The 21,972-nt window shown below is 37.0% G+C and overlaps 1 protein-coding gene across 1 annotated transcript; it reads left to right on the top strand.

Annotated features, from left to right (window-relative positions):
* Window positions 1-15,287: 15,287 nt before the first annotated feature.
* LOC122092177 (disease resistance protein RPV1-like) lies at window positions 15,288-21,438 on the top strand. Its single transcript, XM_042662519.1, has 4 exons — window positions 15,288-15,778; window positions 17,182-18,277; window positions 18,393-18,680; window positions 18,808-21,438. The coding sequence occupies exons 1-4, from the start codon at window positions 15,288-15,290 to the stop codon at window positions 21,436-21,438; spliced, it is 4,506 nt and encodes a 1,501-aa protein (XP_042518453.1).
* Window positions 21,439-21,972: the final 534 nt, after the last annotated feature.

Below are 21,972 nucleotides of genomic sequence, written 5' to 3' on the forward strand. Positions count from 1 at the left end.
GAGGAAATAAGGAAGAAGAATCCCAAGGTGGCCTGGTTCTCTTTAGTCTTAAAATAAAAAATCCAGCCTCGTCAGGCAACCTTTGGATAGTGTTTCGCTCACAAGAGATTATCAGTAGATGATGAAGTTCGTAAATGTGGTGTTCAGATGTCCTCTAGGTGTGATCTCTGTGGTTCAACTGAAGAATCAATTATCCACCTTTTCTTATCATGTAGCTATGCCTCTTTTTTATGGCAAAATTTCTGTGGTCTCTTTGGTCTACATTTGCCATCCTTCAATGGGATTGAAGAGCTTTTCTAATGGTGGAAGAGGAAAGCTAAGCAGTTAACATTTAAAGATATCTAGAATTGTGAGGTCATCCTGATCCCCTATTTCCAGTGGATGGAAAGAAACTCTAGACGGCATGATGGGGCCCATCTCCAAAGTCAGCATTACTTCTCCATAGTTCAAAGAGAAATCAGATTGCTTTCCTTAGTTTAGTCTAGAAAACATCTCTCCATATCTGATCTGATGTGTGCCACGCGTCTCGGCATTCCAAGAAACTTTCATAAAAGAAGAGAGCCTTTGGAAGTGTTTTAGTGCCCTCCTCAACCAGGTTGGACTAAGATGAACATTGATGGTTGCTCCTTAGGCAACCTAGGCAAGGCTGGTATTGGAGGGATCTTCAGAAATAATGAAGTGGAGGTAATTCAAATTTTAAAGAAGCAATCGGGGTTAAATCCAACTTCGAGGCAGAATTTTACACAGTGATCTTGGGCATAGAATATGCTAGAGCTAGTGATATTCGGAGACTTTCGATTGAAGTTGATTCAGGGGCGGTGGTGACCCTTCTCTCTAGAGGATTAGTCCCTTGGTTCGTCTTCCAAAGATGGAAAGGCTGCAACCCTATTTGGTGTCAATTGATTGGAAAATTTCTCACTACTTCCATGAGGCAAACTCTATTGCAGATTTCTTGGCAAACTCAGTGGCTAGACTAGACATCTCAGTTCCTATGGTGATTTGGCATCCTTTGGGAGTCTTGGACCTGGAGTAGGATGCTGCCTTGCATCCTCGCTTCAGATTTGTGTAATCTTTTTGGGTCGATTTTCTTGAAGGCTTTTCCCTGCTGATGGCAATGCCGAAGGGGGATATTTAGCTTTCAGATTTCTTCCTTTTTTCATGTTGTTTATCATTGTCTCTATGTACATTCTTTTTATCTCTTTTTAATAAAATTTTGGACCTCTTAGCGAAAAAAAAAGGAATAGGATGGTGACAATAATTATTTCCATACTTGTAGTTAGGTCCATTATGAGATATTGCAAAGTGGAAGGATTTTATAGTAATAAATCTTCTTCTTTAGGGGCATATGCATGTCTTGATATATAAAGACCCTTAATGAGAATCAATAACATTGTAATATAAAGAGTTTTAGGTGGATTACCCAATATACTCCACCTCTTACAAGTCATTATTATCTATAAATAACAGTTAAAGGAAGTTTGGAATATAAAGCATGGTGGCTCAGAGAGCGGTGGATAATAGGCAATGGGCATGATATTAGGCTATGGTCTGATACATGGCATGGAGACAAATCTATTGCTGAAACCTGGGAATTAGATTCTGCTTTCATTACCAGTTCATCTCTGAAGGTGGCAGATGTTATTCAAAATTCTCAATGGGCATTCCCAGCTCTTTGTTCCCCTATTCTTTGGAATTGTTTTGATGTTGCTCGCTCTATTTGTCTGCCGCATTCAAACTTGAAGGATAAGTGTGTTTGGAGTTGTACTACCTTAGGCGCCTTCTCTTCCTTTTCTGCTTGGGATGAGATCAGAAAGCGTAATCCTAAGGTTCCATGGAGTTCCATGGTCTGGGGAAAGTTTTTGCAACCAAGACAGTCTACTTTTGGTTGGCGATTAATGCACAACAAGCTTCCCACATAAGACACTGTTTCAGAAAAAGGTATTCCTTTAACTTCCAAGTGCATTTTATGTGAGGAGGAATCTGAGTCCTTCAATCACTTGTTTTTGGGCTGCAAGTTTGCTGTGATAATTTGAAAAAAGTTTTTGGACTGTTTTGGAGTTTCTTGGCCTGAAATAGAAGACTTAAGCCTTCTAGTTCAATGGTGGGTTAGAAAGCGCAGGGTGTTGGTTCTTAAAGAACCTTAGTCCATGGGAATGATTATAGTAGCTGATAATATCTAGAAGGAAAGGAACGCTAGGCGTTTTGAAGATTAAAAGCTCAATCCTTTTTGTGTCTTTGAAAAGATCAAAATAGATTTTCAAAACTCGAAAGTCATCCTCCATGATCAAGTAAAAAATATTTTTGATCTGATTTGTTGTGGGAATTTGGGATTGTCCATTGATTCTCGTCAACCCGCCTGAAATCTTGGAAGTGTTTTGGTGTAAGCCTCCTTCTGGATGGGTGAAATTAAATGTGGATGGTTGCTCTTTGGGTAACCCTAGAAGGGCTGGTGCAGGTGAAGTTATTCATAACAATCTTGGTATGGTGATTTGCTCCTTCAAGGTATTCCTTGGGTTTCAGTTTAATTATGTTGCAGAATTTCAAGCTCTGATGGAAGGTATTAAAATGGCAAAAGAATTGGGGGTGAGTTCTCTTTGGATCGAATTAGACTCAGCGGCTGTGGTCAATCCAGATCTATACCATGGTATGTAGTTCAAGAATGGATTTTGCTGGACCCATTTTTGTCTTCTATTCCTTGAAAAATATCTCACTGATTTAGGGAGGCCAATTGTATTGATGATTTTTTAGCAAGGGATGTGGTAAAGTCTGGAATTTTAGGAAATAATGTCTCTCTTCCAAAGCACATCTGGGACGAGGTTGCTCACGATGCAGCATCTAGGGCCAGATATCGATTTGAATTATTTTTGATTTTCTCCCCTGCTGATGGCAATGCCGAAGGTGGGGGCAAAAAATCAGTTTTTGAGTTGTACTTTGTATTTCTTTTCCTTCGATTTTAATGAAATTTTGAATCTTCGAGCGAAAAAAAAAAGTGGAGGAAAAAAAAAACCTAAACATACAACTCTCTTTCTCCCTCCTGCTATTTTAGGATTTTTATCTCTTATAATCATAGCCTGTCTCTCTCTCTCTTTCTCTCTCTCTCTCTCTCTCTAAGTTTAGGGCTTAGGGATATGAACCCTCCTTATGTAGAAGAGATTGGCTCCTCTGTACCTTACACAAGGAGTTGCTGGAAAGATCCTCTGTGTTCCCTACTATTGTTGGATTGGAGAAGAGCTGAGTTCCTTAAAAGGAACTACACTTATGGTACATCTACAATATTAAAGCAGTTAGAGTCATACTCTAATCAATCATATCTCTCCTACTATATAGTTATCCTATTGTTCACCAACACTCTCTCACAAGGACTCTACCTGTACACCAACTCTAGAGATTGACTTGCACTCCAAGTCTGTCACATAAGATAATAGAGTTGGAGTCTAAGGCTCACATATGATATAGAGTTCTAGTCAATTACTCATATGTGATATAGAGTTTTTAGTACACTACACTCATATGAGATATAGATTTCTAGTCAATCACTTACATGTGATATAGAGTTCTAGTACACTACACTCTTTGTAATCTCTTTATAAGGCTGTGTTGTACAAGCAAAGATAATCATTGAAATATAATTACATTATCATGGTATCAAAGCTTTACTGTCACCTATGTTCTTGTCTATGTGGATGATATCTTGGTCATAGGGAACCAGCCCTCACATGTTACATCTCTCCTCCACCAACTAGCCACTGAATTCTCAATCAAGGATCTCGGCCATCTAAACTTCTTTCTTGGTGTTGAGGTCATCTACCAGTCGGATGGGATCCTCCTTTCTCAATCCTGGTACATAACTAATCTACTGCAAAGAGCCGGATGATTGACTGCAAGCCTGTTAACACACCTATGGCCACCATGTTTGCACCATTTTCTATAGGAGGTTCACTCCTCTCAGATCCCACAAAGTATCGCTCCATTGTAGGTGCCCTACAATATATCACCCTCATCAGGCCTGATGTTGCTTACTCTGTGAACCGTGCCTGCCATTTCATGTATGCCCCATTCGAAGACCATTGGACTCTCATCAAGCGGATCCTACGCTATCTCCAAGGCACTAAGGAGCATGGGTAGTTAATCTCCAAATCCAGTTCCCTCCAATTATAGGCTTTCTCTGATGCTGATTCCACTGGTGACAGTGACAATCGTAAGTCCATAAGTGGTTATGCCATCTATATGGGACCTAACTTGATTTCATGGGCCTCCAAAAAGCAGAATACAGTTGCATGCTCCTCCACATAATATGAGTATATTGCTGATGCCTGTGCAGAGCTCACTTGGCTTTGTTCTATATTTAGAGAATTAGGAATTCTTGTTCCCACTTCACTAATTCTCTGGTGTGACAACATTGGCGTCACCTACCTCTCAGTTAATCTGGTCTTTCATGCTCGTACCCTGCACGTTGAGATCGACTTTCACTTTGTGAGTGACAAGGTTGCCTCCAAAGATCTTCAAGTACTGTTCATCTCCACCAAAGACCAGATATCCGACATTCTCACCAAGGCTCTGAGCTCCTCATGGTTCTCTTTTCTATGGGATAAGCTGCGAATTCGAACATTCAAATCCGCACCTTGAGGGGGTATATTAAAGCAGTTAGAGTCATACTCTAACTCAACGATTTCTCATGGAGATATAGTAATCCTATTGGTCACCAACACTCTCTCACAAGGACTCTACCTGTACACCAACTTTAGAGACTGACTTGCATGTGATATAGTGTCCTACTCCATTACTCACATGTGATATAGAGTTCTAGTCTATTACTCACATGTGATATAGAGTTCTAGTACACTACACTCACATGAGATATAGAGTTCTAGTCAATCACTTACATATGATATAGAGTTCTAGTACACTACACTCTTTGTAATCTCTTTATAAGGCTGTATTGTATAAGCAAAGACAATCAATGAAATATAATTACATTATCATGCAGATAACCCTTTTCCTCCACATGATAGATTGAATACTCAAATCCTTTCGAGGTTTGATCATTGTTTTATTTTAAATACAAAATTTTATAGGAGTACAGTTAATCGACATTTGCATGGTTAAAGCATGTTTGGATAAGTTTTCATTAAATTGTTATTCTGATGAAGCAACCCCCTAGTTCCTTGGTCTGCACACCACTGTTTGAGAATTCAGATCAAATCGGCCTGAGTCAGTCTGATTGGATCGGTATCAGCCCTATTCATCTTGATTTTTGGCTGATATTATATCATTACATCGGTTTAGATGAAGTGTAATAAAGTATTTTTTTTTTTTACTGACAATCAAGTTATAATTGCTATCAGCCTTATCCAATCTCAAGACAGATTCTGGTATCTAAATCCATGCTGCACACATAGTAGTCCATGTTGAACGATGATTTGGAAATTATGACATCACCATTGGATATTTAAAAAACAATCTAAATTAGTTGTGTCAAATTTCAACATCATGTACTCTTCAATGCCTCTCCATTCACACCCCAGAAGGTAAGGCTGCATACATTTGCCCCTCCCAGACCTTACAGTACCAAGAGCCTCGTGCCCTCACTTACTATTTTTCTATTAAAATTCATCCCCGTCAGCGGGGCTCGAAAATTGATGTGTATTCAAATAAAAAATTCTCCCTTCTTCAATTAATAGTATAAACTAACAACTAATTTTCATAAAACCAAACAAACAACTAATTATGACGCTCAGTCTCTCCTCTTTTAACTTCACTAATAACTAGAAATTGCACCGAAATCCATTACGCCTTTGTTGATCTAACATAAGAAGATGGAGCAGTAGCACCAGAACAACCTTCATGCAATTCAAAAGTAAACCACACATCATTAACATTTGAGATGAAGCAAAAGCTCTACTAATCTGTAAAGTTTTATTACTTTACTTGCCATATATAAAACATACCTTTATCCCCCTAACTTATGGTCCTCCCACCTTAGTTCTTCATGGCTTTTATCATTGTAAGTAGGCACTGCCGATATTGACATTAGCTTCCCAAGAGACATTTTGCCACTTCGATAATCCACCAAAATTGAAGTAGTAAGGTGCTACTGTACTCCCTCCACCTTGGCTCCAAAAGTTGGTTTGGGAAAGTCTAATAAAGAACAGGAACAAATCAGGACACATGAATTACAATAGCTTACACTCATTTTATTAGGCAACATTCAGCTCAAAGCAAGTACAAGTGCTTTAAGATGAGCTCCAAAGTTTCAAGATGGATAGGATGATCTCTTGTTGCAATATAGGATAATGCATCTAAATTCCTTAAAAAAAAAAAAAAAAGAAGAAGAAAAAGAGAAAAGGGAGGGGGAGGGGGTATTCTTGTAATTTAAAAAAAAAATTTCAATGCAAAAAATTAAACAATTTGGTGGAGAGGTCCAATTAGTATATAAAGTCATCTAAGTGCCACTCAAAGTGGGATTATTCCCAAAAATATTTTTATGAAAGTTGAATTCGACTTCTTCCAATACTTAGTTTACCAACATTTCATGATTGAAATGGATATGGTTCTCTCTGATATGAAACCACCTCCTCCCATCTATTTACGCCACATGGTGGAAAAATGTGGCATCAAAAACAAATTCAAATGCCGTCAAGGGTTAGTATATCTAGGATCGAGTTTCCTAAAGCCACAGTGAAGGGGAGTCCGTTGATCGAGGCTTTAGATGCATGTGGGAGGTATTTCGGGGAACATGCTAAACCCTATAGGGGTTTGTGAACCCTGGATGGTGTGGTGTACCTTCCCGTGCGTTGAAGGAAAACTTTCTCCTTATACTTTAGTTTTATTTCCCTCAACCAACTAGACATACCCAAGAAAAATAACAATCACAAACCTGAAAGAGAACTTTGAACTCCATAAAGAGTTGGACTAGATCCAAACGGAATGCTTTCTACCGAGCTGAAGGCCAGAGTTATACTGAAGCTGGAGGATGGAGCACTTGAAGAGCCAAAAGCAGGAGTGGTCGATGACCCAAAAACAGGCTTGTTCATAGCCCCAGATGCGGATGCACTGGATAAGGCAAAGGATGTTCCTATGCTACCAATTGTTGAAGTTGTTTGAGTGCCAAAGTAGGGTTGCTTGTAGCACCTCTTGTTGGAAAGCAAGTAGTAGTACCTATGCAACCAAATGTTGAAGTTGTTGGAGTCCCAAATGTTTGGTTGCTTGTAGCACCTATTGTTGGAAAGCATGTAGTAGTACCAAAACCTGGTGTTTTAGAACTACCAAACTTAGGCTGACTTGATCCACCCAAGGGTAGTGTTGAATCAAATAGATGCTGATGTGATTGTGTTAAATGAGGAACCCAATCAAAACCTCCACAAGTAGCACACTTTAGACCAATTCTAAGAGAACCCGGTGTAACAGAACCAACAAACATAGACTGACTTGATCCACCCAAGGGTTGTGTTGAACCAAACAGAGGGTGATGTGGTAGTGTTATATTTGGAACCCAATCAAAACCTCCACAAGTAGCACACTTTAGAACAATTCTAAAAGATCCTGTAAAAGGAAAAGAAGTTGTTAGTTAAGAAAGCAGTGCCCAATAACATAAATAGAAAAACAAGTTCAGGAACATATGACATTTTTGTTGAGTCCTCAAAGTAGGAACCACAAATGAGAAGCAAAGACAAAACAATGATTAATAGGGGAAAAGAACGACTAAAAAATAAAAGTATAACGTGATATGATGGTTTAAATTTAATTAATTAATGAAAGACTTAAAACTCTAAGGGGTGGCCGAGTTGGCAAGGGGCATTTGATCAGGAAGTGTGTGGTTTTGAGTTCGACTCTTCTTATTTCTTTGGGGCCTCTCACACGGGGTGTTTAGTGATCTTCACTGTTTTTGGTGAAAGTTAAATGGTTCACATTCAATCCCGGTATAACCTGTCCATGCGATTGTGGGGTCAATATGGATTCGCAGGACTAATCAAACTAAAGGCCTAGATTTTTTCGCTAGAAATTCATTTATATTAATAATGAAAAAAAAAAAAAGGAAAATAGAAATATATACAATCAAAGAGGGAGACAAGAAAGCCACCCCTCTCACAGGAAGAGAAGAGGAAGCTCCTTTTCCACCTTCGGAATTGCCATCAGCAGAGAAAGGAGATCAAACTTCTCAACCAAAGAAATTAAAAAGCGACACACATTAGCACATCCTATATCTAGGACGATCAAAGGCATCCATATCTATATCCATCTTCACCAAAGGTGACCAGTTTGTAATCGGGGTCGAAAGTTCAAAGCGCGCTGCTGATTTCGATAGGAAATCAGCCACTGAATTTGCTTCATGATAACAATGGGTTATCTTCCATTCCACCTCGTTCAAATAGGACATGCAATTGCTCCACCTTTGACAAGCAATCCATGGGGGTTTTTTCTTTAGAAAGAGGATAACAACCGCCACAGAATCACATTCAATCCACAAGCGTTGAACACCCATTTACTGCGCAACATCTAGACCGATCATAACCGCTAAAAACTCCGCCTCTAAATTAGTTCTGACACCTAAGAAACATCTGAAGTTATCCACCACCTCAGCCTTCTCGTTCCTTAAGATACCCCCTGCTCCAGAGTTCCCTGGATTACCAATTGAGCATCCATCAGTATTGAGTTTCACCTAGCCATCCTAAGGAGGACACCAATAGATCTCAAACAATTCCTTAAGCCTGCTTCGAACCCCCGAGAAATCCAAATTTCTGGCATTCAGAAGATCCATTATAGATATGGCTGATCCTGAATGCACCAACGAATGAGAACTTATTTCGCTTCTTGCCATACTGAAAACCTGGTCAACAGATTTGCTAATTCCATCATACTTCCTTCCATTCCTTTCTAGCCAAGACAAATAAGGGATCAAAACAAAACCCTTCATCCACAACCCCTTAAAAGAAACCTTATCTGCTTGAGACTTCCACCACGCCGTTAAGATATCGATACCATCAAAACCAGGCCATCTAACCCCAAAACAAGCACAAAACTTCTGCCATAAAGATCGCGAAAGAACACTCATAAAATGAATGATTTCTAGACTCCTCTTTAAGGCCACACAAGCAACAACGTGACGGCAGCGGAATTCCATGTTTTTAAACATTGTCATCCGTTGGTAATTTGTTTTTAACCATTCTCCATCCGAATGTAGCCTGTCTAGGCTGAAGCTGAGCATTCCAAACCATAAACCACCAACCCACCTTGGGCGATTTCTTTCTCACCTTCTCCCAAGCCAAAGCTGAAGGCCTAGATACCCCTCACCAAAAAAGGGAAAAAAGTAATGAAAGAACTGGATTTGTTTTTTGTTTTTTTGTTTTTGTTTTTGTTTTTTGTTTTTGTTTTTGTTTTTTTTTGTTTTTTGTTTTTTGTTTTTTGTTTTTTGTTTTTTGTTTTTTGTTTTTTGTTTTTTGTTTTTTGTTTTTTTGTTTTTTGTTTTTTGTTTTTAATAGAAAATAGGTCATATCCTCCTCAAGAGTGATTCCTTGAAGAATCAATAGAAACGAATCAACCATCAATTCATATAAGGACATGTGCCTGTAAAAAAATTCGTGAAGGCATGCAAAGGGAGTATAGCATAAGGGTGGATCCATGTGATAAAGACACACACACACACACACACACATTCATCTTAATGTTGAAACTTGAAATTTTAGCTTCATGTGAGTTGGGAAAATGGCCCAATGTATAGACTGGCATTTTTTTTTTTTTTAATGATAAAGATATATTAAAGAATATTGAAAGGATATACAAGATTATGTCTAAGCATTCCTACACATAAAAAACCAACAATTACAAAGAAAGTCTTAAGGCTTCACCTATATTACTATGAATGAAAAATAAATAAAATTAATATCTTTGAAATTTTAAACCACATTTTTTGTTCATTTGGGCCTGTTTTATAAGCGAAAAGCTAAAAAAGTCACATCTTTGTAATTTTAAACCACATCCTTTGTTCAGTTGGGCCTGTTTTATAAGTGAAATAGGTGAGGAGGACATGCACCGGTACTAAAACATACCAAGTACTGAATCGCTTATCTTTACAAGGCATGGGTGAAGTGCAAAATAACCATATCACATGCTCACCACAAAATGAGGATGGATGGCTGCCAGAACCAGATATTGAATAAGAATCCCCAACTGCTACTCCAAATCCAAAAGCTGGTGCACTGGACACAAAAGGGGTTGTTCCTGTACTACCAAATGCTGAAGCTGTTGCAAACGCAAAAGCTTGAGAACTTGAGGCATCAAGTCCTAGTTGCTGGCTTGTTGCTGGCTGAATGAATGTACCAGAGGTTGGTTTTGAACAAAATATATTGTTCCCAGATGCCTCTTGTGTTGTTTGAGATGGGTTTCCAAGTGGAAAAGGATTGCACCCGAAGCCTTCTGAAATAGGCTTCTGTCCAGTCATAGAAGATCCTGCGAAAACAAAGGAACTGGTGTCAAGAAAGCACTAAACGAGAAGAAAAGACTAAACAATGACATTGTACGCTCAACTTGACAAAAAAAAAAAAAAAAAAAAAAAAAGATTAGAGATCAATCAATCATCAAATCAAAAGGGCATGTGGGCAAAGGTCAGGCTCAGTATAAATACATGGTGGGTCCATGTAATATAAACAACAAATTAATTTTTATTTTTTGGTAATGAAACCACACATTAATGACATTGTTAAAATTTTAATTTGATATGAATAAATTAATTTGCTTTAAGTATTTAAAAAAATGGAGGTTGAGCATCCACTAACTTTCTTGGAGCTAGTAGCTCAATCAATGGGGGTTGGAAGAACTTTTCTAAGGAGAGGAGAGATACAGATACAATGTTGGACACAATGCTAGCATGCCCAGCCTTCATTCTTAAAATAAAATTACTAAAAAATAAAATAAAAATAAAAATAAAAAAGCAGAGGATTGACTCTTGACATCTTAGTAATTTTGAACTACTTCCCTAATCGTCTAGCCAGAATTTTGCAAGGATGGTTGGGATCTTCTAATCATACGGACCTATGCAATACTGTCACATGGCATGTGGTGATGTACTAATCTTCACAAGATATGGCTAAATTATAGAATAATAATACAAAAGAAGGAAAAAAAGGCTTTACACACTATCCCTGTGTTTGGCCACTCACACTCGGGCACGTGTTCCTCCTAATACTCTTTTCTTCATGATATTTAAGCTTTTGTAAACAAACCATGGGGTTTTTCCTCCCATGCTTCCATTGGATTGGTGTGTAAATGCCTTTAGACATTGGTAGTATATAGATTCCCTTAGACATTGGTAGTATATAGATTCCATAAAAGAATCATACCACATTCTGTTAGATCAAACACCAAGAAAATACGACAATAAAGAACCAATAGATCCGTACGAAATAGAGATTTAATGAGGTTCACACATTAGGGTGGTGTGATACGTCCTTGGGCGAAGAAGAAGATGTTTCACTATGCAGAAGAGAGATTACACCCAAGCAGCGGCGAGAAAACTCGCCCTGAAACCCTAACTTGAAAAACCCCAAAATACAATGACCTTTCTCAACATAATAACAATACATTATATACTCCAAGTCGTGAGTCGACCCGTAGGATCACAATCGATCGATCGAACCATACCCCTCTGCTTCTATCACAGATCTTAGAAAACTTTCCATTTGAATCGTCACTAAAATATGTCGGATTGGGTCAATCTTCAAAATGGGTTAAGAATTTGAGGCAAACTTAACACATTCTTATCATAAAATGAGAATGTAGAGCTGCCAAATGCATCTATTGAAGGAGAACCAAGGCTCTCTACCGCTACCCCAAAGCCAAATGCTAGTGCGACAAAATAAAAAGAAGGTTGTTCTTGTGCTACCAAATGTTGGACACCTAAAGCCATTACAATTTACAAGTAGGCTTCATCCGCTTACAGAAGATATTCTGAAAAGAAAGAAGGAATTATTGTGACTTGAAAGATCACTCAAGTTAAGACATTCAAACTTGGCTATTGTGCTTAAGACCACAAGCAAAAAAATCAAATAAAGGTAAAAATTGGTGAAAGATTTTCTTAACCATACATTTTTTTACCCCAGAAAAAATAAATATAAAGGGACAAAGTTTTCTGTCCAAGAGCGGGCTCCTACGCCACAGACACAAGGGCATGCAATGACTATTGTGCCCCTCCTGGGACGCACCCCTGTGTCTAGGGTAGGATCGTCCTAGACAGAAAACACCAGCCCAAAAATAAAATATAGAATATGGTGTGTCATTATTCCCGTTGCCCTATATTATACTTATCCTTTACTCTGCAACACACTTGGGACAATGTAATGGGATTCTACAAAGCGTGTATCTTTATAGGGAGAAGGAGAAGGAGAAGGAGAAGGAACAGGGTTCTAAGTATTGGTATAAAATCGGCCAAATACTTCACCAATCTTGGATAAGGTATTGATATTGGATAAAAAAAGAAAAATATCTATATTCTTAAGGGATGAAATCGACCTATTCAGACTGATATGATATGTACTGATCCAAATCGATATTGGTGGAAACCGATACCAATTGGATTCCCAAGATTTAAGTCCCTAAGGAGTGCACAGTTCGTTTGGGTCATATTGCTGACCAGGAAATAAGGAGGATGATGAATTACCAATAGCCGCAGGTGTGGAAGAAACCCCCAACGCAAGCTTGGAAGAATTAGAAGTAGAGGACCCCAATGGTATATTTGATGATGACTCCCCCAAGTCTGCCATGACATATTTAATAAAGAAAAAACAAAATCAGAAGTAGCTTGTTAGAGAGAATATAAGGAAAGCCGAGAGAGAGAGAGAGAGAGAGAGAGAGAGAGAGAGAGAGAAGGAAGGCCAATGATTCGTATAACTTACTCTTATTCCACTGCGTCCAATCGAACATTCGTAATTGTTGTTGTGGTTCTCTTTCTCTCTCTAGAAGACACAAACACAAGGAATGTACGGAAGGAATAGAATCCAAGAGAAGCAAGCAGCATTGATGAATGATGTGGGAGGGGTTCATTATTTATTAATCCCTATTTGGTTGTTAGTTGGTTTAACCGATTTGGGTAGCTTAAATCTAAAGCTACCTAAGAAAAATACGATCCAAGTGCTTAAATCCAACGCTAATATAAGAATTTAACACGGATAAATCTGAATTATAATATATGTATATATATCTATCTCATATCTCATACTTACTATTATAAAAGTATGTACTCATGTTTCGTGACTAATATTTTCTTTGACTATTTTACCCCTCTTACTTATTTAAATACATCATCTTTTTTGTCAATCCTTTCTATTTTTCGGATATTGTTGGTACTTTTATATTTTTTTTAAATTTTAGTTTATTTATTCCTATCACATCCCTTTTCTTATCTCTCTTTCCCACTTTCCTTTTCTCCCTTCCCTCTCACACGTTCCTCTCTTTGTCTCTTCTAGTATCTATAATTTATGAGTTGTTTTTACCAAAAAAATTCTTTCTAAATTTCCTCCTTCCTCTCTTATGTTTTTTTTCTTAAATTCATATCTTTCTTAAGAGAAAAAAAAATCTATATTTTGAAGAGCTTTTATGATACCAAAAAAAAAAAAAAAAATCTGTCTAAAATTTCTCCCTCCCCTCTCTCACGTTTCTCTTTTTTACTCTTTTAATCCATATCTTTCTAAAAAAAAAAATCTATATTATAGGAGTTGTTTTTACCCTCCACTCTAGTGTTTTTCTCTTTTAATCTACATCTTTCTTTAAAAAAAATCTCTACATATTAGGAGTCTTTCATTCTAAATTTTCTTTCTCATCAAAAACGGAAATTTCAGTTTCAGTGTCAAAATATTTATTTTTTTTGTGAAAACGAAATTGGAATAACGGAACTACCTTTTGTTGTTCCGTAAATTCTAATTTTTTTTTTTTTTCCAAAAAAACGAAACACATCATGAATGCACCAAATGCTTTATTCTGCTTTTTCGTTCCCATAGAACGAAAAAACTCTAGAAACATTTTTTTAGAATGTTTCCAAATGCAGCCTTATAATTTGACTTATGTAAATATAATATAATTGAATTTTGGAACTTTGTCAAAAAAAAAAAAAATTATTCAATTTTTCCAAGCCACCTTGGAGAAGATTGATGTTAATGTTAATTTTACAAACTCCATCTTTGTCTCCACCTATCCGCATACCCAAACCAACATGATCCACACCCAACCAATCAAATTTTGAAGTTTTCCTCAAAAGCAATTCGAGGTTTGGGCTGAAGCTGACCCAACCCGACTCAATTTTGCATTAATACATCTTAAAGAGAAGTATCCGTCTTCCCATCGGCCCAACAGTGCTTTTCACTTCTTAAATATGCACGTGAAGTAAACTGTGGTGGCCCAGCCCATATTTTTGCTTTTTTTGGTTCTCTGTTGGCCTCGACATGGGCTTGGTCAGTTTTTAGTCCTTTTGGATTGGACTCAGGCCCTCGGGGCACTTTGAATGAGTGTATTCTTCTATACAAATAGAGGAAGAGAGAGCTTTCATATAACTTGAATAGAATTCATGTTCGCCTCTTATCTCTCTCTTTCTCCCATCACATACTAAATATATTTCGTCCTACTATTTTTACAACCTGAATATGTTTTGTCGATTGTATTGCCATCGCATTGCACTTGTTACATGAGGCTATGAGCTCAACTCCGACATATTCGAAGGGATTTTCTACTCTCATACTGTTTTAAAATACCCAGATTACCTCTTCTTTTCATCGGGTAATCGATCCATTTGAGTTCCTTTTTCCTTATTATTTTACTTATCATTTTCTCTCTTATCCTCCTCCTTTTGCAACACCATGGAAGGCATCACCATTCTCGATAGTATCCACAGGACTCAATTGGCTGACTCATGGTAGGATAAGCGTTAAGGGAAATCTTTCTCTTTCTCCTTTTGCTGTTTGAAGAAGAAAGAGGAGGAGGAGGAGGAGAGAGAGAAAATGGTAAGAGAAATAATAAAAAGGGAAGAAGAATTTTTCCTATGATGGTTGGTGAATAATGGAACCGTCAAGATGTGACCACCTCCCCCCTCCACCCCCCTCCTCCTATTGTACAAAAAAATTCAAAAGTTAAATGGAAAATATGGTCAGGAAAGTGGTAGGAACGTTCCCCAAGTCAAGTCAATAATGACTCGTGGCCATTATTGACTTGCAATTACATGGTAAGAAGTTCTTGTTAATAGCATTATCAAAGACTGAAGTATACATCATTCAAAAATTTGAAAGGCTTTCAAGCAATTTGATCGAATGGAACATCATCATCAGGCTTCTTCTTCATCATCCTCTTCTGGTTCGAGTTATGAAGTGTTCTTGAACTTTAATGGTATAGATGTTCGCACTAGTTTCGCAGATTGCCTCTACAATTCTTTGGTTTATGCTGGAATTCGAACTTTCAGGGACGAGGATGAACTCCACAAGGGAAACAAGATGGGCTCAGAGCTACTAGCTGCAATCCAGGAATCGAGAATCTCCATTCCAATATTTTCGAAAAATTATGCTTCAAGCAAATGGTGTCTCAATGAGCTAATTGAGATATCTGACTGCCGAAGAACAATGGATCAGATCGTCTTGCCTATTTTCTACAAAGTTGAACCAAGAGAAGTGCGAAACCAGACTGGGGGATATGGGAAGGCCTTTGAAGATCATCAGATGTGCTTCGATGAGACCACGGTGCAAAAGTGGAAGAAAGCTATGAGAGAGGTTGGGGAATTGGATGGATGGGATACAAAGACTAACCCGTAAGTCCAAACAGTTTTATTTTGGAACTAACTACTCACTTTCTAAGTTGCTTCCCATCATCTATGATCATATTTCGCTTAGTTTTTCTTCACATGGAATGAATGATTTGATTACTTATGATTTTTTTTTTAAAGGGGGAGGGAAATTTCCTAGATTTGTTTAGACAAGAAAGTTAATTGCAAAATAAGTAAGTTTGACTTGATTTTACATTTGATTTCTTTTCTAAAATTTTCTTATTTTCTAATTCTTTTTTTTAAGAGAGAGAGACAGACGGCAGCAGTGGTTGTTCAATGGTTTTTATTATAATTTTTTTCCCCTTTCTAATCAAACAACTATTTCTTTTCTATTCTTTTCTAAATTCTTTTTTCTTCTCTTTTCTTTTCCTTTCTTTTCTAGGTTCAAACAACACAGCCCAAAGAGATAAAAGAGTTTACTTTGAAAATTCATCTGGGATTGGTGTCCCTTTTTTTCAAAATGTTGATGATCCTGATGTCCTGTTAAGTACTTTGTCTGTTAATTTAATAGGTTTGGAACATGTTTAACTGTATTTGATAATTTCTCATGAGATTATTTGATTAAGATTTATAGAATAGAAGAAGTACATGTAGACACTTGGATAGATTGCTTGTACCTAACAAAGTCCACCTCAGACTAATCAGAGCCTAGCTATGCGCTTGAACTTCTAGAATTGGGCTTGTCTTTTTTTTTTCTTTTCTTTTTTTTTTTTTTTTTTTTTTTTTTTTGGGGTGGGGTGGGGGTGTAAAGGGCTTGTCTGCTAGGACTTTAGGGGAAGTATGATTCACACATTTAATGTACAACCATACAAGGGAGGGAAAAAGAAAAATGAACATAGTAAGGGCTATCTAAAATAGGTTCAAGGCCCATTTATTAGTTATAAATATTTTTTAGTAAAATGGTGTTGAATTTCAATTTCTTTTAACATAATATATATTTTTTTAATGTATTAGAGAAAATTTTATTGTCACCCCCCTCTCCTTTCTTTTTTTGTAGGATTTTTTCGATCATTTTAATAAGTATTCATTTTTAGAAAGAATAGTTTGGGTTTAAGAATAATCATGAAAACAATTTGGGTTAAGGGCCAACAAATGTGAACAAAATATGAGATATTGCTTATCTTTTCTCTACACCTTACTCGCTACTCTATTTCCTCACTTTAAAAAAAAAAAATTCTGATGAATGAATATAAAAATCTAAATAGAAAAATACGACATAACCACATAGTAAGGACTTGCATAATATATTTTAGTTCATCGCATAATTCACTTGCAGTTTCTTCCATGATTTTTTTTTTATCTCTTTCCTCTTGTATATTATTCATCACCTAAAGTATTTATTTATTTATTTTTGATGAGTTTATTCTTTTTTTGTTTGAATTATGTAGGTATGAAGGGAAGTTAATAAGAGATGTCATTAAAACCGTTTGGAGTACATTGAACAAAAGACCCTTGATTGTTTCTGAAAATCTAGTTGGAATCAATTTTCATATAAAAGAAATGTTGATGCTAATAGATATTAAATCTGACAACAGGAAGATTGTTGGGATCCATGGCCTCGGTGGCATTGGAAAGACAACAATTGCTAGAGCAATTTACAATGCAGTCTTTCAGCACTTTGAAGGATATAGCTTTATTGAAAATATTCAAGAAAATACTAAAAAATATGGGCTCCCCCATCTGCAAAACCAACTTATCTTTGATATCTCGAAACAAGAAAATCAGAATATTACTAGTGTCGATAATGGAATTAATGTGATCCGACAAAGATTGTTCAACAGAAAAGTTCTTATTGTTCTTGATGATGTGGATCAAGATATTCAAGCAGAGTCTTTAGTTGGGGACCGTGAATGGTTTGGTATCGGAAGCAAGATCATTATTACAAGTAGAAATAAGGATATTTTGATTGCTCGAAAAGTAGATGGGATTTATGAGCCAAATGTAATGGATTCAGACGATTCTCTTAAACTTTTTTGCCATCATGCATTTGGAAGGGACCAACCTCTAGAAGATTATTTGGATCTCTCAAAAGCCATAGTAAAAACTTCTGGAGGACTTCCGTTGGCTCTTCGAGTCATAGGATCATCTTTATTCTCAAAGAGAAAATTTGTATGGGAAGGCATGTTAAAAAAGTTACAAAAAATTCCCAATAATGATGTTATGAAAAGGTTGAAAATAAGTTACGATGGATTAGAAGATGTGGAGCAACAAATGTTTCTTGATACTGCTTGTTTTTTCATTGGAATGAATAAAGCTATTGCATGTCATATATGGGAAGGGTGTGATTTTTCTCCTGAAGTAGGACTTGATGTTCTTTGTGTAAATTCTTTGATAACAATTAGTGAAGATGGTAAGTTAAGGATGCATGATCTTCTTCGGGATCTTGGAAGGGAAATTGTTCGTCAAGAGAACATAGATGAGCCAGGGAAGCGTACTCGAATATGGTTTCAAGAGGAAGTCTTGGCTGCATTAAATACACGGGCGGTAAGTATTGAATATACATTTGTTTTTCTTTGTGAATTAGGTCTTCGATGTTTTTTTTTCTTAGCATATTACTACAACCTTGTTTGTTAATTAATTGAGGTTCTCTATTTCGTAGGGAACAAGTAATGTTAAAGGACTCAGTATTGCCTTTAGACATATATCAAGGAGCCAATGTTTGATGAGTGAGGGATTTGCTGCAATGACAAGGCTAAGATTACTCCAAGTCGATTATGCACAAACTTCTGGGATCATGACCAATTCTTTTTCAGAACTAAGATGGCTTAGTTGGAGAGGATGCCCTGACCGATATGCACTAACCAATTTTTGTCCCCAGAAACTGGTTGTTCTTGATCTTTCACATAGTAAGATCACAAAAAACTGGACGGGTTGGAACTGTATCAAGGTCTCGAAAAACTTCTCTCTTTTGTTTAATTTGTTTATTTCAAAAGTCCTACAAATGAAATTTGAAATTTCTTTTAGTCCTTCTTAAGCTAATTAGATAAGTTAACTATATATATTTTATTTTGCAGATGGCAGTAAATCTAAAAGTTCTAAATCTCACATCTTGTCATCGACTATCTAGTACTCCTGATGTTTCAGAAAATCGACTCTTGGAGGTATTGCTTCTTAAAGACTGTAAAAATTTGGAGCAAATTGATACATCCATTTGTTTTCTCACGAATTTAGTCATTTTGGATATGAGTGGGTGTGAAGGTCTAATTGAACTTCCTGAGAAATTGGACCTCGTGATTAAATTGACAACACTTGATTTAAGTTGCTGTGTTAAACTTGAATCTATTCCAACTCTTCCCAAACACTTGGAGGTATTGATTCTTAATGGATGTGGAAATTTGGTTGGGATCAACACATCCATTGGTTGTCTCAGAAACTTAGTCACATTAGATTTGAGGGGCTTCTGGAGACTAGTGGATCTCCCAAGTGAAATATGTCAATTGACTTCTCTTGAAAGACTTGACTTAGGACGATGTGGAAATCTAAAGAAGCTACCAGAGAAATTTGGCCGCCTAATCTCCTTGACAACACTTGTTTTCAAAAATTGCACAAGTCTAGTGGATCTCCCAAGTGAGATTTCTCAGTTGACTTCTCTCAAAGAACTCAATTTTGAAAGATGTGGAAATCTAAAGAAGTTGCCAGAGAAATTGGGCCATATGATCTCCTTGACAACACTTGATTTACAGGAATGCAAGAGTCTAAATAAGCTTCCAGATAAATTGGGCTGCATGACCTCCTTGACAACACTTGATATAAGAGGTTGTGGTAAACTTGAATCTCTTCCAATTCTTCCTTCTAGTCTAAAATATGTTGATGCTTCTTACTGTGCATTGTTGGGATCACTCCCAATGCTTTCAAGCCTGAAAAATCTAGAGAATTTGTTCCTTCGAGGATGCAAGAAGCTTTTACACATCTCAGGTCTTCCCTCAAGTCTGGCCAGCCTTAATGTTAGTCATTGCTCTTCAATTCAATACATCTCAGGTTGTCTCTCAAGTTTGAGTAGCCTAGATGCTACCTATTGTGTGTCAATGGTAAAACTATCAAGTTCATCATCAGGAGGCTTGAGAAATTTAAAGACATTATGCATTGATAATTGCACCAGCCTAGAAGAACTTGAAGGTGCTCATGAGAAATTGGACTGTCTGCAGCTCTTATCCACCAACTGGTGCACATCATTAAGAAAATTACCAAATCTCAGGGGATCAAAAAATCTAATGGCTTTAAATCTCTATCGGAACGATGCAATATCCGAATTTGAAGGTGAAGGGATGGACTCTCTAGAGGTGTTAGAGATAGAGTCTTGTCAGTCATTAAGAAAAATACCAAATCTGAGAGATTCGAAAAGGCTGAGGAGACTAGAAATCAAAGACTGTCCGGAATTATTTGAGATTGAGGGTCTTGAGGATTTTGAATACTTAGAAACATTATCAATTAGTGAGGCTGCATCATTAAAAGCATTACCAGAAATTTCAAACCTGAAGAACCTGATTTATTTTAGAATCAGTCGATGCGACTCGATGGAAAGATTACCTAATCTTTCAAACTTAAAAGAGCTATGGCATTTAGTGATTGAGTATTGCAAGAAGTTAACAGAAATTATAGGCCTTGATAGATTGGAGTCATTGCTAGAATTGAAAATTTATGGATGCATAGCCATTGAAAGATTACCAGATCTGTCAAAATTACATAAATTGAAGTATCTAAAGATTGAAGGCTGCAAGAATCTAAACGAGATTCATGGTGTTGACAGATTAGAATTCTTATGGAAATTGGATATTAGTGGCTGCGAGTCCTTGAAGAGATTACCAGATCTATCGAACTTACAAGAATTGAATGGTCTAAAAATTGAAGGCTGCAAGAATCTAACCAAGATTCATGGTATTGAAGGATTGGAGTTCTTGGAGGATTTGGATATTAGTGGCTGTGAGTCATTGGAAAGATTACCTGATCTATCAAACTTAAACAAGTTGCAGATATTAAGGATTGAGTGGTATGGTAACTTGACTGAAATTCCAACACTTGGCAAATTTAAGTCATTGCGTAGATTGGAAATAGGTTGCAGAGGCATTGAAAGATTACCAGATCTGTTTCAAAACTTCAAGAAGTTGAATGGTCTAAAGATTGAAGGCTGCAAGAATTTAGCTGAGATTCATGGTGTTGAAGGATTGGAATTCTTAGAGGATTTGGATATTAGCGGCTGCGAGTTCTTGGAAAGATTACCTGATTTGTCAAACTTACGAAGCTTGAAGGATCTAAAGATTGAAGGCTGCAAGAATCTAATCGAGATTCATGGTGTTAACATATTGGAATTCTTACGGAATTTGGATGTTAGTGGCTGCGAGTCCTTGGAAAGATTACCAGATCTATCAAACTTAAAAAATTTAGAGCAGCTAAAAGCTAATGATTGCAAGAAGCTAACTGAGATTCAAGCTGATACTGGATTGGAATCTTTGAAACTCCTGGATATTAGGGGGTGCACATCCTTAGAAAAATTGCCAGATCTGACAAAGTCAAGGAGATTATGGCAACTAAATGGTGTGGTCTGCTACTGGTGGGTTCACAAAATTACTACCAAATTTGTCAAACCTCAAGAACTTTTGACTGATGGCGGGTACACAAAATTGCAACCAGATTTGTCAAACCTGTAGAACTCACACAATATCATATCATTCTACAAGACAAATATCTTCAAGGTACATCCCTCTCTCTCTTAATTTATTTATTTGTTTATTTTTGGCTTTTAGAAATGAAGTCCGATTTTCCTAGATCGTTGTGCTCTTTTTTCCATTGGAAGAAATAAATAGGGAAACAATCTCGTGTATATGGAAACCGCAAGCCCCTCTTAATATGGCCAGTTTCAATTTATATGGTGTTTGGTGAATGGAAACTAAGCATTGAATATCCATCCGTGGGTTGTCCAGATGGTAAAGATGAATTCGAGATTGTGTGGATAGACGTACGGTCCCAGATTCAAATCCCCATCTATGCATCTGTGATTTAACTGGAGACCGTGGGTTGCTGCGTCCACATGGCAAATTAGCCTTATCTATCTTGGAAACTCTCTACACGTGTCAATCTATAGATACCTTTACCTTTAAAATATTGGTAAAAAAATACTAATATGGCACATCTCTCGTATTGTTAAAGCTCCTTAGCCATATACAAATATCTCACGAGGTGAT

Source organism: Macadamia integrifolia, chromosome 10 (assembly GCF_013358625.1).
Source record: "Macadamia integrifolia cultivar HAES 741 chromosome 10, SCU_Mint_v3, whole genome shotgun sequence".
Classification (NCBI taxonomy): Eukaryota; Viridiplantae; Streptophyta; class Magnoliopsida; order Proteales; family Proteaceae; genus Macadamia; species Macadamia integrifolia.

Excerpts from the sequence above, each read along its gene's own strand:
- LOC122092177 (XM_042662519.1), top strand. The coding sequence starts at position 15,288 with ATGGAACATCATCATCAGGCTTCTTCTTCATCATCCTCTTCTGGTTCG. Across the intron at positions 15,779-17,181 it reads TGGGATACAAAGACTAACCC|GTATGAAGGGAAGTTAATAA; the intron begins GTAAGTCCAAAC and ends TGAATTATGTAG. Across the intron at positions 18,681-18,807 it reads CGGGTTGGAACTGTATCAAG|ATGGCAGTAAATCTAAAAGT; the intron begins GTCTCGAAAAAC and ends TTTATTTTGCAG.